A 16,943-nucleotide genomic window follows, 5' to 3' on the forward strand; every position below is an offset into this window, starting at 1 on the left:
ATACAGCAGTTGGAGCAGCAGCTGCCACAAACTGTGTAGAGAAGATGATCACTACTTGAGCCATCCTCTGCTAAGATATATATTTTTCAGAATAATCCATCCGTTATCTATTAATACCACGTAATCCTTAAAGGGTCGTATTCACACCTATGGTCAATTTAGAATCTCCAATCCACCTAACCCATGGTGGGAGGAGGCTGGAGTAGGCTACCCAGAGAAAACCCACGCAGAGACAGAAAGGGACATTATGGTGTATTAATTTACACCTCTGAAATTCATAAATCATTTAATAAGCCAACATCATTGTACCATCATATTGTTTTCATCATCATATTAAAAATATTAAACATTCCATAAAGGATTTGACCAAAATGTTTTCACTAAAATCTACCAGATTCTTGTTCAGGATGTCCCCACGTGTGTCTGTGCTAAATTTCAAGTCATTTTACCGTAGTCTCTTGTAACAACCGGAGGCTAAAGTAATTTCCAATACACATACACCTTTATATGGACGCATATATTAAAAATTCAGTCTCCTAAGAGAGTAAAAACTACAAGGCCCCGCTCTGACACCACGGCTGCAACGCCGCCGGTGAGCAGCAGATGGCGCTGCAGCAGCGCCGCTGCCCGGCGAGGAGGTGTTCCTCCACCGTCGCCGCTCTGTCCGCGGCGGTGACGTATTTCCTGGGGCTCGTGCGGACCACTCAGCGGTACACTGGAGGGCTATCATGACTATTTATAGCCAGCTGTTCTCCGTTATCGGTGTTTCTGTCGCTTCACCGGGCCGTCGTCGGTCCTAACGTCGCGCTGTGAGACGCCAACGAGCCGGGGGGTCGAGCAGGATGTGAGAGGAAGCCGGTAAATCCCGCCGTTTGTAAGTTTTCTGTCTGCTCCGGCTTGTACCTTCACTTGTTCGGGCTGCGTGGTGGGCTGAGTTCACTGGGCTCCGGTAACACCGGCACCCGGACCCGGACCCGGGACGGGACGTTGTGTTGTCGTATTGATCCTGGCTGCTGTTAGTTGGTGTGTCGGCTCGAAGGGGGTTTGAGGGGGGGGGGGGCTTACACACATACTCATGCCGAGCTGACGTCGACTGCGCCGCGTCCGGTTTCTGTGGTTGTTCCTGCCGAGTGGTGAGGGGGTTTCTGTGTGTGAGTGGTCGCGGTGGTCGTGATCCACACGCAGCTTCGGTGGAAGCGAGTTGTAAAATGTGAGAGGGCGCAGATCGGAACTGCTCGTCGGGGGCTGGACGACAGAAGGAGAGGACGAGGGGAGGCACCTGTGAGACGGAGCTCACACCGCGGTGTCAAGTTTGCGTTTAGTCGTGGTACAGTCCCCCCCCGCCCCCCCTCAGAAATATTTGTCAAACGGAGGAAGTGTCCCCCCCCCCCCCCCCCCTCCTCCTCCTCGCTGCCGCCGAGCCTCACTACGTGGTCGCGTCGTCGCCTCGGACTGATCTCGAGAGGTGAGTCCCGCCTCGCTCCGGTCAGCTGACGACTCAGTCCTCAACTTGAGCCCGTGACGGGTCGTCCGCTGCGGGCCGGGGGGGGGGGGGGGGGGGGGGGGGGGGAGAGTGTTCCTCCTCCCTGCGTCGATCCCTGCTGCTGCTGCTGCTAACAACACTCACAACACTCACCGTGTCTGCGTGTTGTCGACACTTCTTCTCTGCTGTCATGCTCGTGTCACGGCATGTGGCGGCAGTGGGGCTGACCTTTGACACGAGAAGGGATCGACGCACCACCGCAGCTGCAGCCAGTCAGAATATGAACAATAAGTTGTCTCAGTGTTATTGCATCGAGGGGGAAAGTCAGGATCCTCTCTGCAGCACTTGCCTCATCTGCACTTACTTCTTGTGCAACTTCTTTATCTGATGAAACGTATAATCCGTATTTGACGTGCAGGCTCTCATGTGAGAAGTTAGTGTAACACACTACTGAATATTCAGTGTAATAGATCCAGATGTTATGTGACCTGTTTGTGTTGTTGGTGCTTCTCTGCTGAGGCGAGAGCTGCGGCTGATTGTTATTATTAATATAAAGTAGATCGAGGTTATGGACAGCAATGTGTTCTCGATTGCACAAAAGCACATTTTGCTCTGCAGGCAAGTGTCTGCCCGGTGGTTTCCATGGGCAGTGTGGTAGCGTTTAGTCGTGTCTTAATGCTGACCAGGAATTTCCTTGCCATACAAGGCCCTTGATGGCATTCACAACTGTTATTGTGCTTATCACTGGAAAACTGGACTCAGTAAGTGGGGGAAAAACATTGTGAAGCATTACTGCTGACATTGTTGGAGGAAGTCTGACAAAGTAGTTTTAAAAAACATGAATATACTGTGGAGAAAAAAAGATAAAGGCCAGACAACAGAGGTTTAGTTATTATTTACAAGCACTCTAATTAGGTTATCACATGAGTCAACCCATTAAAAATCAAGTTTACAATAAAAATACCTATAAAAATTATAGCTCACTTGCAAAAATGATAGTAAACAGCAACTAATTCTTTATGAACAACTATTTGTGTCTTCACTCGGTGCCACTGGATTAACGATGACACATTAAGGAATTTAAGACTTTTACAGATATAAAGTAATCGGCTGCCTGTTTATCCGTTTGCTACTCACTGCTGTGAATGTAGTAGTGATAAACCCCGCGTTTAAACTGAGAATCTGTCATGAGAGTGACTTTTGAATCACAGTTTATGATCTCTGATACTATTTCCTTGTCCTGTTATAACCCGCACTATTTATTCTGGGAATGCTAGTGTAATTTGAGTGTTTTTTTTGTATGGAATATTTATGAATTAACTTAATGATACGACCAATATCGTTTTTGTCTCACCGCTTTTTTCACAGCGGTGACACACACACACACACACCACACACACACACACACACACACACACACACACACACACACACACACACACACACACACAGCTTGTTATTACCCAAATACACTCGGAGGGCTATTTTAGTGCGCCTGCACTGAGATATTGATTTCATGTGTGTCTCAATGTGAAGCCGTAATTACAACTTGTGATCAAATGGTCGTGTGGGCTAAATGCGTGCGAGTTGGTTTTATCATTAAAAATGTAAATAATTAAGCCGATGAGGTGTAAACAGTTTCCTTTGTAAAACGTCCTGATGACTCTGGTAATGAAACTGGTATTATCCTTTGGGCTTAATGACACTTGGCTGATTATAATTTGGCATTGTATTTTCCATTATAATCTCTGTTATCACTGTCTGACATATGGTGTCGTTTACTGTGGAAACTAAAGAGTGCTCTCAGCGTGCGACGGTGGGCGTCTCCTTTGTGTCTCGCCAACAGCGAAGTCGCTGGGCAGTTGTTGTGCCACGGTGTGTGGTTTCCACACTGACGTGACGAAAACAGAGTGGTTGAGCGGCCGGATGAGGTCACAGGTGTCTGCACTTAAAATAAGAGTGCGTCTCCAAATCAAACAGAGCTTCGGACGCGCTCCGTGTGTTTACGTGTCTCGTCAAAGGACATCAGATCACAGGACAGAGCTGAGTGAGTGACACACCACCAGATTTTTCTCTTTTATCTCACTTTGTTGGCTTATTTTCAGTCTGGAAATTTGGGAAAATGTTGTTTGAAATAGCCAGAGTTGCTTTTTTATACTGTAGACTATACTGTATAGTTATCCAGGTATCTATGAGATGAATTCATACTGTTTTTTAAATGCCTGGTAAAGATAAGCAGCTTATCATTCCAGCTCACAGCCAGGCTGACCTGTAAAGCATCACGACCCACTGCACTGAACCAAATCTGGCTCAACCCTAAAGACAAGTACTTGTTACTTTGCTTAGAAAACTTCAGGATATTGCTGTTGAAAAAAACCCCAGAATCTTCAGCAGTTTTAATTTGCGTCAAACTTAACATTTCTATCTGCTTTACTGTTAATTGCCGAGGGTTCAGGGGTTTTAAATATTGATTTGAATTGACATTGACCTCTTCTTTCTTTTATAATGAACATGTCAGGGTTGTCCGCGATAGCTGTGTTTGTTTTTCTGTCATCTGTGTTAAAACTGTGACCGATGAATAAGTTACCGAAAGGAATTTTTTGAAATGATCAGTTATGTGCAAATGCACGGGGATTATGTTTTAACGATGTATGCAAAAGAAAAAGTGTTCCCGGGGGAAATTTAAGTTGGAAAGTCAGAAAATTGGTCACAAGAGGGATTATTACAGTGGCAAGAGTAATTCTTCCGTTGAGACCATTCATACCAAAGTAATGATTCCCTGATGAAAACCCGGGTTTGCTGCTTTTTCAATATTTTCTGAATCAATTAACATTTGTTAGGTTTTGTTGATATCCAGAAGAGTAACAACAAGCTGTAAATATGTAATTAAGTAAAACAAAGTCCTTGTGTTACATGAAAAAAACAAACATTAAATAATCCCACTGTCCTTAAATGAATACTGCCAAATATCAAATCTTTATTGGTATACCAATCGGTTAACACATTTTCATTTGAAAAGTTTTTGTAAATGTAAAAACATGTACAGAAGAAACAAAGCATATCTTTGACTTCACCTACCTCATGGCAGCATTTTGGAGAATTATCCTGACCTTATTTATCAAAACACAACGCAGTTGTTTTTCACAGTGCACTCGGACCTGAGCGATAAGAAAAGGCGAAACAAACATGCTCCCATTGATGAAGTGAAGTGCTCCGAAAATAATAATTCATATGTTCGTGAGCGATCGCAATGTACAGAACAATGACGGCGGAACGAGTTTTACAGTGAGTGGATTGAGATGCTGTCATTCTCACATAGCCATCTGACAATGTAACAGCGTTTGGCTGCTCACCAAGTGTCTGCAGGCGGATCACTTCCTCAGTGGGTGTATTCATTATTAGTCAGCTGATTGAGCGACTGTAGCCAGTCAGTCCTCTTTACCTGAATTATTTTCCATGAGACTTGACGTTTTTCAGACTTCAGTCATTTTGAGCTCGACATCTGCGACAGCTGTTATTCTGGGCTGTTTGACAGATTCTCTACCTGGTTCATTCCTGCAGTAAAGATGACGGGAGACGCCTGTATTCACTTGTCATGAATATTTTTTATTTTCTCCGTCGCAGGGTCACCTGTTTTTCAGGAACTCCTACAGGTTAAACTTGGCTGACAAAACTTGTCAGCTGATTAAGTCTGACAGACTTGAAAATGCTTGCTAGCCCTGTTACACAACATCTTCCTGGCCAGATACTGCAGCTAGTCACTGTGAACTTAACTGCTAACAAACAAACCACAATGCAACAGTGTTTATTTTTTATTTTTTGGTGCTTATCATAGAAGTAAACCCACTGTAACTTCTTCCAGCCTTGCTTTCTTGACCGATCACAGACCTGATGCCGAGTCATGAAACTGAATTAACAGTGGTCCCTTTATTCGGTACATCTAATCCAGTCAAACACAACAGTCCTGCCAGAAAGGCTACATTTTTACGATGCCTCTAATGTTCAGTGTTTGGTGACATTGTTGACACATTGCCAATGGTGCCATAAAAACCTGAGCTTAATGAGCTCTGTAAAGCTGGATGTAATGGCACGACTGTCTTACAGCATTACATTGTGCAGGTCTACCTAATAAAGTGTTAACTGAGTCTATACGCAAACTTGACATACCAGATAAGGAGCGTGACGTGACAACACCAAGTTCCTGAGAAACCGGATGCAGCAACAGCATCTGGTGAAGGTTGTAAAGAAAGGGAACAACGCAAATGCAAATTGTCTCCACTCAAAGGTCTACCCAGGAATCTGTGTACGTTAAGACATTCAGTCATAGAAGTAGCTCAACTAGAGCAAAGCAGGCAGCTATTAAGCCAGGGAACAGTGTCTAATTTTCCTAGTCATCGATGATAATCAAAACGTTTGATGTATGAATGATAAATTCTGTTTTATATCTCTTATATATTGACTTTGAAAAGAAGTAATGCTCATCTTTATCTATGATGCTTTATGCAGTAGCTTGAATTGAATTATTTCTCCATGTGAAATGCTGTGGTCATAGTGTATTGCAGTAACAAACTGCCGCAGCCATCGCAAAAGACATTGTTCATTCTTCACAACAAACGTGGGGGAGCTTGTTAGTTCATTGTGGCAGGATGGCACGGCCATTTGGAATATTGGACGGCCAACCCTGCAGGACAGGGTCATTACATTACAGCAGGGCTATTACACCTGCAATGGGACCGGAGAAACCCTGTCCCACAGTAGATGGAAATCAGGAGAACGAATGTGACTGCACACAGTTGGAAAAGGGATCAGTGTATTCAGAGCAGTCCACTATAATGGAGTTAGCGCTTTGACTAATTTTCTAAATGGACAATTGGCGCAGCTGACCCTGCTGGCTCGAAAAAAAAAACAGCTTAAAGGCAAACTTGTATCAGTAAATAACTTCACCACAAGCTGAACTCGTGTCTGCTCCCTCTGGATACTGTACTATCAGATGATATATAGCTCTGTCTTATTCACAAGATTGTGTTTTAGATGTTTTTTTTAAATTTTTTTTATGGCCTGGCGATAACATATCAGTTGGCATATTACGATAAAGTACCCACACTCAGGATATTGTAAGTGAACATTTTTCTCTCCGACATTATGTTCTCTCCTTGGCTGCAGTCATTCAGTGGGCTGCCTCAGGCATTTAAACTTCACCTCGTCATGAGACTGACTCTCTGCTGTGATCCCTCAGCATCCAGGGCGTAGTCTAGCTTTCCAACCCCACTTCTCCACCTCCTCTGCCAGCCCTGTTTACCTAATTATTTCCTTTCGTAACCTTCTTCTGCTGTATTCCCCCATGAGTGTAGACACCGGCATTTGCGTCTGACCACAACATCAGGTCTGGACTTGACGTCCTGCTCACTACTTTTTGTGGGATTTTCAAATGCCTGTACTTAGCTGGCCTGTCGTACGCCTGCTCAGAACTCTTGTTGGGCTGGCTGTCCTTCCTCATGGACAAAACACATGAATACATTATTTAAAGTGTTGTGCACCAAGTTTACGTCTCTGTTCCCGTTTCTGATCGCACTCCCCCGACCATCGAAGAAGCTACATAGGGAGGAACAAAACCTCAAATTTGGACCAAGTGTTCTTTGTTTGGCCTCATGTGAATGTTGACATGTTGAGGATATACTGGCTTCTCTTGTGTTGCAGTTTTATGGTCATGATGGATCAGAAGGAATCGTTTCACAGTGAAATCTTCACCAGGCATTTTCTAAACTTTTCAGCTGTGTAATTGTGAATTATTTTCTTCTCTTCTTTTGTCACCCGTCAGGTGTGCTGTGACTGTCCGCTTCTTTGTCTCCCTGTGCCCCTGCACATACCGTGGGCAACCCGGCCCGTCGGAGAGGCGCCGTGCTCAGAGACTGTGCTGCACTAGGAGAACCCATGGCTTCAAGCCCTCGATCTCCCTCCGAAGGCCGCAGGCTCAGGATGCTGGAGTTGCTATTAGGGCCCCTGTTAGTCTTGTTGGTTTCTGGGCTGGAACCAACACTGGGTCAGAAGGTCTACACCAACACATGGGCTGTCCACATACCTGGAGGTCAGGAGGAAGCTGATCGAATTGCCAGTAAACATGGGTTCATCAATTACGGACACGTAAGTGAAAAGCTGCATTTTTTTCCCCTTCTGCATTTGAAGTTGTATGAAGTTTAGAAGTGATAAGAAATTTGAACTGCTGACTTCACGCTAGAAAGTGATACAAAAGGCCATAAGAGAAAATAAAACGTACAACATTTTGACTATGCACCAAACAACTTTGTAAATGTTTGACCTTAATGAACTATCTATTGAGATTAGGCAGTTAGAAAACCTGCAGTGAAAGCCAATGTTAAGCCGAAGCATCTTGTCATTGGTTGATTGTCATACTGTACATTCTGTCATGATGGATCTGCTGCAAGGAGCTGGATGTTTTTTTCTCCTGACTGACAACTGATACATGCTTCACAACAATTGTTTTATTCCATCCTGGTTGTTTGCCAGAATTGTTATTTTTGCTCTGCATCACAGCACGCAAACTAATGAGTAATTATACTAATAATTACTCATTAGTTTGCCTGTGGCTGTGAACAACAGGGAATCAAACAGACAACTACACCCATGTACACACAAAACTGAGGAGCTCTGTGGTTTGGCTTGTCTCAGCAACCCGCTCAAAACCATGTTATGATAGTTTGAGGAAGAGAAAATTGACTGTTGTGTCTGACCAGAGCCTGATTGATGGGTTCTTTTTGACACACAGCCACTAAGATGGGGGAAAAAAAACCTGGCAGAGTCTAACAAAGCCTAATAAAGTTAGCTTTTAGCCTTTAGCTCTCTCAAATGTGAAGCATGGACTCAAGTGAAAACAGATGTTCCAGGTTTGTACTTAAAACAGTTATCCTTCTTATTAAACCAACTTCATGTGATAGGTCTGATGTGGTGTAACATTATTGTGTCGGAGAAAAGGTGTTTCAGAATAACTCCGCTTAAACCCACAGCAACGCCAAAAAATTAAAGAATAGATAAATCGGTGGAAAATCACCATGGTAACCATTTTGTGCTGACTGATATTTTACCATTACCTACTGTTTATCCTGATGTGCATGTGCTGCTGAAACCAAATGAAAAAGTTTGAAGTATCAGAACAGAAATGTACCTTTTCACTGCCAAAGAGGAGAACCGCCGTGTGCACATGCTCCTGTAGTTTTGAAAAATTGAAATTGGATAAATAATCATCGCTCATTTTCCACGGGATAACATGGGTCAAGTTTAACTGATTAACAGAAAATGCCAAACTTTTCTGCCTCTATCTTCTCAAATGAAAATGATTTGTGCTTTCATACATTGCCCATTTCTTAAACAGAGCAAGACATTTAAAGATGTCACCATGAGCTTTTACTTTGGTTTTCACTTTTATTCTGACCAGTTTATAGACCAAATGATAAATACGTCAAATAATCAACTTATCAAACGAAAATGAGAACAATTTTTTGTTGCAGTCCTCGTTAAACTTGACTGCTTTAGACGCTGGCGTCAGGAGGCGCTCTGCAACATGACATCGCCATGATAAACCTGAGAGCAAACGATATGGAACAGTCACATCTGTTTAGCCTTCAGCGTGTTATTGACGATTTCTCTCCGTTCATTAACTTTGAAAGCTGAGCTATAACCACAAGTGATGGCCAAAATAAAGATGCTCTTGTGTTCTGTGCTGGCCTGACTGCAAAACCTCACTGTTCACTGATTAAAATGAAGCCATTACTTTCTAGAGTTGGGAGCGAACAAATCTTTTATACCTTTTTCTTTTCTTTTTTTTTTTACTTCAGCTGATGGAAAATGAGAGTTGCTTTGTGAGCCGTGCATCTAGCTCTGTGTCTGCCTGTGCAGGTGTTGGAGTTAGGCAGGAGAGCTTGAGGGGAGGATCACAGACTGTAGCTGGGCACGTTTTATAGCTCCGATGATGGTTGTTTTTACTTCGCCTTCACTCTGCTCGCCCTATGGCATCCATACAACCCCTACACTAAACGTGCCTGGTTTTAATGTTCCTCCATCATGACACACTGCTGTGTCACAGCAAACGCTGCACCCATTGAGTACATCATCATTTTGGACCTGATTTAGCTTGAAGAGCTAATCCTGTAGCGTAGTGGGTTACACTTCTGACTTCGATACAGCAGGTCGTGGTTCGACTACTACATTTCGTTGATAGGACGAAAGTGTCAGTAAAATGAATTTAAAGTAATGTCTATTGTGAATTATTATTATCAGTGTTTATTAGAGCACATGGTAACATCATCAGATACATATTTTTGTCCATGACCTAAAGATAATAATTTTACTATAGCGTTAAGACGAGGGGAAATGGCAGATATTCATGTTTACAATTTTTTACTGAAAAATACATAAGATATTAATGTCATGTCAAAAGATTTAAGGATATTTTTTTGGTTGACCGCCAAATCAACTTTTTTCTTAGCATGCTGAAAGATTTCCAGATTTAATGATACAGTTGTCCGGGCTGACTGACCTGATGTCTGTCCTTCTCTGCGGGATTCAGCTCTTTAAGGTTGCTTTAGTGAGTTGCCACCAAAAGACCCTTGGATATAAATCCTTTTTTCTGTCAGTACTGATCAATAAAGACGAGATGGCCAATGTGATAGTGGAGTCACTTGTCGGTGAGGAAACTTTACAGTAATATTGTGTGGCAGCAGTAAGTCATGTAAAAGCATTCTGATGCATCAACTGCCCCCCCCCCTTTTCTCTTCTCATTTTTTAAAAAGAGATTAAAAAGATGATGCTGATAATGAATTTTAATGTGAATGTACCTGAAATGAAGTGGACCATCAGTTTTAAAAGTGAAATGTTGCTGTGACTATGTGATGAGAAAATATATCACACCTCTCACTTTGACTCCACTTCAGGATAATGGGGCCATTTTAGAAAAAAATGGGAATAATTAAAACTAAGTTATAGTAATAAAAGCTAGAAACGGCTGACTCACTCAGTGGTAGATGGCTATTAACTTCAAACTTGCATCTCTGGATGGTTATTTTACATTTTAAAAACCTTTTCTTGCCCACATCAGCTCTGTGCCGCAGTTCTTTAAACCTACGTTTTTGTGCTACGTCCTGTTCAATTGCCTTTTTGTATTACCTTTGTTAATCTTTCTTAAAGGCAGCCTATGTACATCACTTTCATAACAGAGGTGTAGCCACAGCATCACAATTACAACTTATGCAACTTCAATTACACAAGTGACTTAACTTGTTTTTAACAGAACAATGGTAAAGTCTACCTGTGAGAAACGTGTCACGTGGAAATATTTTGTAAGCGTTGTCTATTGCACCATTTCCCAAAAATGTATTTGTTTCTCCTGCTTCCTCCAACTGGAATATGAACCAGATAACTGGTGTTCATTCATGAAAACCAGAGGCAGACGAAAAAATGGGAAGAGTAAATAAACGATTACCCTCACTTCAAAGTAAGAATGTTGCGTTTCTCAGAAATCTGTTACTCCCTTTCTTGTCAACAGCGGTTTCTGTTGCTGCTGGTGGATAAAAATGGCCACTCTGTCTATCAAAGATCAGATGCCTCTAGAACTTGTTCTCCTGGTCCACCGCAGGGGCTTTGCATGTGAGGGAGGATTGTGTTTGGAAAACTGTGCACGCACTGTACTCCGTGGCATCGTCTTGGCCTATTTCTGCTTTCTAATATGCGGGTTTCTGAAGAGGTTAGACCTTTTTATGACGAGTATTAATATTCTGTATATAGCACAAGATTAAAGGAGGAGCAGAAGGATGGATATTATCTGTAGTACTGATGAACTACATGAAATGACACTCTCCTATCAGTAACTCATGACACTGCTCTGCACTTTAAGGCAGCCTCTGTAAGAAGTTCACTTTAATCTAGTCGACAATTTTCTTATTAGTTTGAAAGATGTGGTTGAGGGATAAACATCTAATCTCTCCCTTCCACTTTTGGTTGGTTTTCCCTTGTATTTTCTTATTTCTTTTACAGCCTATACATCAAAGTAAAACCCCTTCCCCATAGGAACTAGTAGAATTATATTGGTTCTCAGATGCCTTTATCGTCATTTTGACATATTTGCATGTGACTCTGCGCTTTTAGACCTTATTTACACTTTAAATTTTTTTTTTTTAGCAGGAACCGTTTCAGTAATTTGAATGTTAATCAGGAAGGGAGATTCACCTCTCGTGGCTGCAGCAGTCTGTATATCATACTATCCAAATCCAATGGGTGTTATTCAGTCACACGGAAGTAAAAGCTTGTGGACATAAGCATTTTCTCTTTGTATCAAAATTTCTTAATTTGTGGTGTCAACACTGAGCAGTTAATTAATTGGATTTGTTAAGTTCATCAGTTGTATTTTTTTGTATGGAGCAAGGGGTATAATAATGTGATTGATTTAACTTTTCATCTAAAAGTGCAATTTTACTTTGATTTAACATTGTATAACTTTTTAATGGTGTTCTCCAATTTCTCTACTTGTGAGTAAATTGAAGTTGTCAGTTTTATCTCAGCTGAAGAAATTGGTATTTGTTGATGGTCTTGCTTTTCTCCCCCTCTCAGTCAGGATTCTGCAGAGATATTGTCTGAACATACATACCCCTCAATTTAGAGCTCTGTGTAACTTTGTCCTGTGTGGCCTGATAAAAGAGCTACATTATTCCTGAGCCATCTTTCAGTTGAAACTTCACTGCACAGTACAACCACTTTGACTTACAAAGTACATGCAATGAGCAGATGCAGGTATGGAGTCCATAATTGGACTCCGTAGAACTCAAGCAATTAACTAAGGGGGAAATCGGGGGGTTTGAGAAATTTGCTGGAAAATCATCTGACAGGATATGATGAATACAGAGATGATGGGAGAAGAAGCTGCATGCTGAGTGAGAAAAGTAGCTACTCAGGATTTGTGCCTCCCTCACAGGCACTGCAACCTCATGTAGCCCAATCAGGAAGTACAAAAATCTTTTTTTATTCGTGTTGACCTACATTGAGATTAATAACAAGATCTCACCATGAATGCAGCTGTATCTGTATATATGTACACATGAAAAATGGAATTAATTAATACTGAGAAAATTATTGCTCATTTATATCAGCTAGTATTTGCCATATGCTCTGAAAGTGAACACAAAGATGTGTTTTACGATATTCTATGTCAACACAAAACGGTCATAAATGAGGGAAGCACGGCCCATTTTAATATGTGGTGGACAGATAACTTAAAGTCGGCCTTTAGCATAAACAGCAATAAATCTTAATGAATATGACAAATGCATTTTCATCACTATAAATTTAATACTTCATGACATGATGACAGAACACCCTGAGAGAGCCTAAAAATATTTTTAAGATACTTTTTTTTTTTTTTGATTTAACGCCCTACATTTCTGTATGATTTACAGTCCACATTTACCACAAACCAGCTAGGGACAGCGTAACTATTTCTATTCATCCATGTGTTACTAACTTAATATTCCCTCAGGGCCTTTCCAGGGTCCTTGAGTCAAACACCAGCTTTATAGATTGCCACTTCTAAATATTTTATTATGTGTAAGCATATTTTGTAAGCTGGTTTACTTGTGCAATATCTTCATTAATCTTTAACACACCATTCCGTGCGCCGTGGCTCTGCCCTACTTTAGCCAACGAGAGCCGATGGCTCGATTCCAATGCAGCATGCAGCTCTATAAAGTCAGTGTAGCATGTCCCTTGGAGATCGTGCTGCTTTGAAGCTCAGTAATGATAACGCTGCAAACACAGTCCAGTCTGAACTGTTGGATTTGGGCCCCTCTTTGGTATGGACCCATTAAGAGGCCAGGCTTTTCATCCAAAGAGAATTGTATTGTTTTTCATCTCAGGATGGTTCATCAGCAGCGGAGTGGTGCAGCGCTGCAGTTTCTTTGGTGCCACTGCCTTTTTATGTTGTTGTCAATGAGAGACCCTCCCTTTATCCCACGCTCCGGCCTCCCTCACTAAGCAGAACAGACCTCACTTCATCTCAGTACAGGGGCTCTTCTTTTGAAAGTTAATAAACTGCAGACATCGACTTATCCTGTTTGCTGTGTCGGAGTCTTCTGAGTTGAGCGGATGGACTTTGGAGCCAAAATGCTCAAAATCAAACCCAGAACCATTACCACCATAAAACAATGTAACTGACACAGTCTATTAGAATCATTTTATTGATCATCTAAAATGTGAGTATCTGAATTGTTAAATTACCCAACCTGGGAAATAACAGGGAGGGAGTAATTAAATCTGTCAGAAAACATTCTCATTCTTTGAATCATTGTAATGCACTTATTATTTATAGGAAATCTTTCTTAATAGTTTCAGGGAATAAAAATATGACGCTGCATTTCAGAAAAACATTAACTACACAAGGTTACCTTTGATTGCCCGTATGCTAGCACACTGCAATATTTACATTAGCAGATGTTACATTTTCAGAAAAATGAGGTCACGATCGTAGAATCTATTGTGGAATACTTTTGGGCTGGACTGCATCAGCCAGGGGGGGCAGACTATTAACGCGAATCTCATCGACTGGGTGAAGTTAGACAATTGGTGGGCTGAATGTTGGAGTTTCCTCATTGGCTGCCAATGTTTCAAAGTGAATATAGCCAAAAAGTCACAGCCCAGCCATCGTCTCAAACTTTTTAGAATATTGATCTTGTCAGACAACAGCACGGTGATAGAAACAGGATTTTAGCAGTGCAGAAATTGAAAATTGGTGGCGACTGGTGGTTAACATGTAGTCTTAACGTGCCGCGTTTCAAGCACTGTTACATAGTTCTTCCATTGTCTCACAACAGAAACAGAAAAACATGAAGCTGAGAATAGCTCCATGTATTTATATAGTCTTGTTCGTAACATTTTTTTAAATAACATTTAAAAATGTGAGGGAAACGTTTTCTCGTCTTTCATCATTCCTCAGTAGCTGCTTCAACGAACAGAATAGACTCGTGCCTTCACACTCCATACAGCTACAAAGCAAACTAGGCAACTAGAGGACTGCCTTCAGTTTGTCTGATCCGCCTATAACTTTGTTATTTTTAAAATAAATGGTGTCGTGTCAGATTTTGTGTAGGGAAGTTACCAATCTGATGTATATTATGTCAAAGTAGGAAGATACTTCTGCTTAGGCCATCCATGGTCTCGGTCTTCCTGAATCAGCATCAACTCCATCCATTATTTAATTTCAGCGAGGACAAGAAAATCCGAGGCGAACAATCCAAAACAACTTTCACTAAGAGATTTTGTTCTCGCAGCTCTGTTTGTCAGTTCATTAGAGCCCTACCATGGATAACGTGTTGAAGCCCTGCAGGTGTTTATCTATGTTAATTAATTATTAATCAAGAAGACTCTGAATAAGGTCAAACCAATAATTGCTCTCTTTAAAAAACTGTCACGTTTTGACCCATAGTAATAGTAGCAGAAGGCAACATCCTAAAACTGCATATGAATCATTGTCTCTGGAGACGATCTGAGAATGGGTTCACTGGCTTCACTCATTGTGAAGGGGGAAAAAAAAAAGGTCTGCAGGAGACCGTCTCCAGCCTAGAGCAAAGGAAAGAAAGGAATGAACACCCAGGTTGTAAGGGGTCCTGGGAACTGCAGCAGCAAAGGCCCAGCAGCACTCAGTCATTACTCTGCTCCAGCACAGTGGAGTGATGGGGGCTGGGATGGAGCAGAACCACACACAGGTCACAGGGGCTGTAACAAGAGCCAGATGTTCTGAGGGGACATGAAAATACACGGACAGGCTCTAGCTTTAAAATTTTTGCCTGCTCACATGTATGTACATGCGCGCAACCGCGCACACGCACACAGACAGAATGTTGGGGTATTTAAAGAATGTTGGTACTGAAATGGAAAATAACTTTACTATGTTCATATGTGAAAAGAAACACATGAGGCATGCTCCATTTTTCTATCAGGATAAACTTAAGGAATCATAAGTCTTCACGTTTCTTCTAATTAAATGTATATTAAATACTGTATATTGTGCACTTATTCCTGCAGGGGAGGTTTGCTCTGCTGGTCAAGACTTGGTAAAATGTAGGATGCAAAAAAGTATAGTGCTGGAACAATGAAACGAAAATGTTTGTGTTAGGCCCTTTGATAGAAAACACACTAGGGAAGTTGTAAGGGCCTTTTTGTTTCATTTTTTGACATTCCATAAACTGAACCATTAAGTGATTCAGTAAAAGAATAGAAGATTAATGGGTTTATAAAAATAATCATTAGTTGCCCCTCTCAGGTATTGTTACATTCAAAGAAGAAAGGATCATTTTCGTTGGTCAGTGCAGACTTTACTCAAGCCATGGAGGATGGGTCTTCTGATGATTTGACAACACTAGTATCTTCTGTCCAAGTGCATCACAACAAGCAAAACAGCATCATCACATAGATGTTATCAGGCAAGCAATTCTTGCCTGTGGGATCCTTTCCGCCACCAGTTCACCAGATGTTCACCAGCTGTAGTGACTTGTGGCAGTCCTGGTCGCAGCCTTTCACAGACGGATCCAGTGACCTTCTCTCGCACACGCAAGCGGCCTATTGTGCTTTGATGGCGTCTCATCGGACGTCCGACGTCTGAGGCTTGCCTGTAAAAGGCCCATATCACATTCTCTTTGTTGGATTGAAAGTTGCGCCATACCGTATTGTCCTCTTTCCTTCTTGTGGATGTCGTCTCAGGACCAGTCTCTGATTCTGACAAATAAGCGATGAATATGGATCCAACCAGTCTAGACTAAAAATGTCAGTAGCTGAAACAAAGGGAGCATATAAAGAACTTAATGTGAAAATGCAGCATCCTTGTGTTCTGGTGGACTACAGATTCACACCAACTGAATGTCCCAGGTTGTGGCTTTCATTTTGGCATTTAGTCTGTGTTAAACTAAAGTCCAGTATCGAGTGTTTATGGTTTGATCAAAGGTGAAAGCAGTTTTTAATGTCCTTGGTTATGATGTCGTAGAATATGCTGAAGTAACTATGGGTTTAAAGAAGCAGGCTTTTAAACCAAGGGTCACACAGTTGATCCCTGAACTAACACTATTAATCTGGGTGGATATATGACCAGACCACTTTCAGGAATGAATACAATTAATGGGGCTGTTAAACAATGGACTTCCCGCCTGCTTCAGTGGCCCTGAGATAAGACTGTGGTTGTACTGGGCAGCCTCAAGTTTTATTACTCGCCAAAAGCAACATCCTTCCCAAATTAATTTACACCAAACTTATGTAGGATGAATTAAAATGCTCATGTTCTTCACGGTTTGTCATTAAATGATAACGTTTAATATGAAACCCTTAAGGTCTCACACATATTCCTCTGTTGTCTTCAGTGGCTGAGCAGAGAATATTAAATTGTGAAGTTGCTGGCAGACGAGGCAAAGCCGTA

The 16,943-nt window shown here is 41.7% G+C and overlaps 1 protein-coding gene across 4 annotated transcripts in view; it reads left to right on the top strand.

Moving 5' to 3' along the window:
* The first annotated feature begins 677 nt into the window (after positions 1-677).
* furina (furin (paired basic amino acid cleaving enzyme) a) overlaps positions 678-16,943 on the top strand; it is a 68,848-nt gene continuing 52,582 nt past the window's right edge. The window contains exons 1-2 of one of the 4 annotated variants that reach the window (XM_035627606.2): positions 678-874; positions 7,302-7,624. In XM_035627606.2, the coding sequence (XP_035483499.1) occupies positions 7,415-7,624 (210 nt within the window). In that variant the 5' untranslated portion in view covers positions 678-874; positions 7,302-7,414. Of the gene's footprint in view, positions 875-1,445; positions 1,466-3,377; positions 3,531-7,301; positions 7,625-16,943 lie in introns of those variants that run through there. The other 3 variants (XM_035627607.2, XM_035627610.2, XM_035627609.2) reach the window with 3 other exon arrangements.

The sequence above is a fragment of the Scophthalmus maximus genome, chromosome 4 (genome assembly GCF_022379125.1).
Source record: "Scophthalmus maximus strain ysfricsl-2021 chromosome 4, ASM2237912v1, whole genome shotgun sequence".
In the NCBI taxonomy this organism is placed as follows: domain Eukaryota; kingdom Metazoa; phylum Chordata; class Actinopteri; order Pleuronectiformes; family Scophthalmidae; genus Scophthalmus; species Scophthalmus maximus.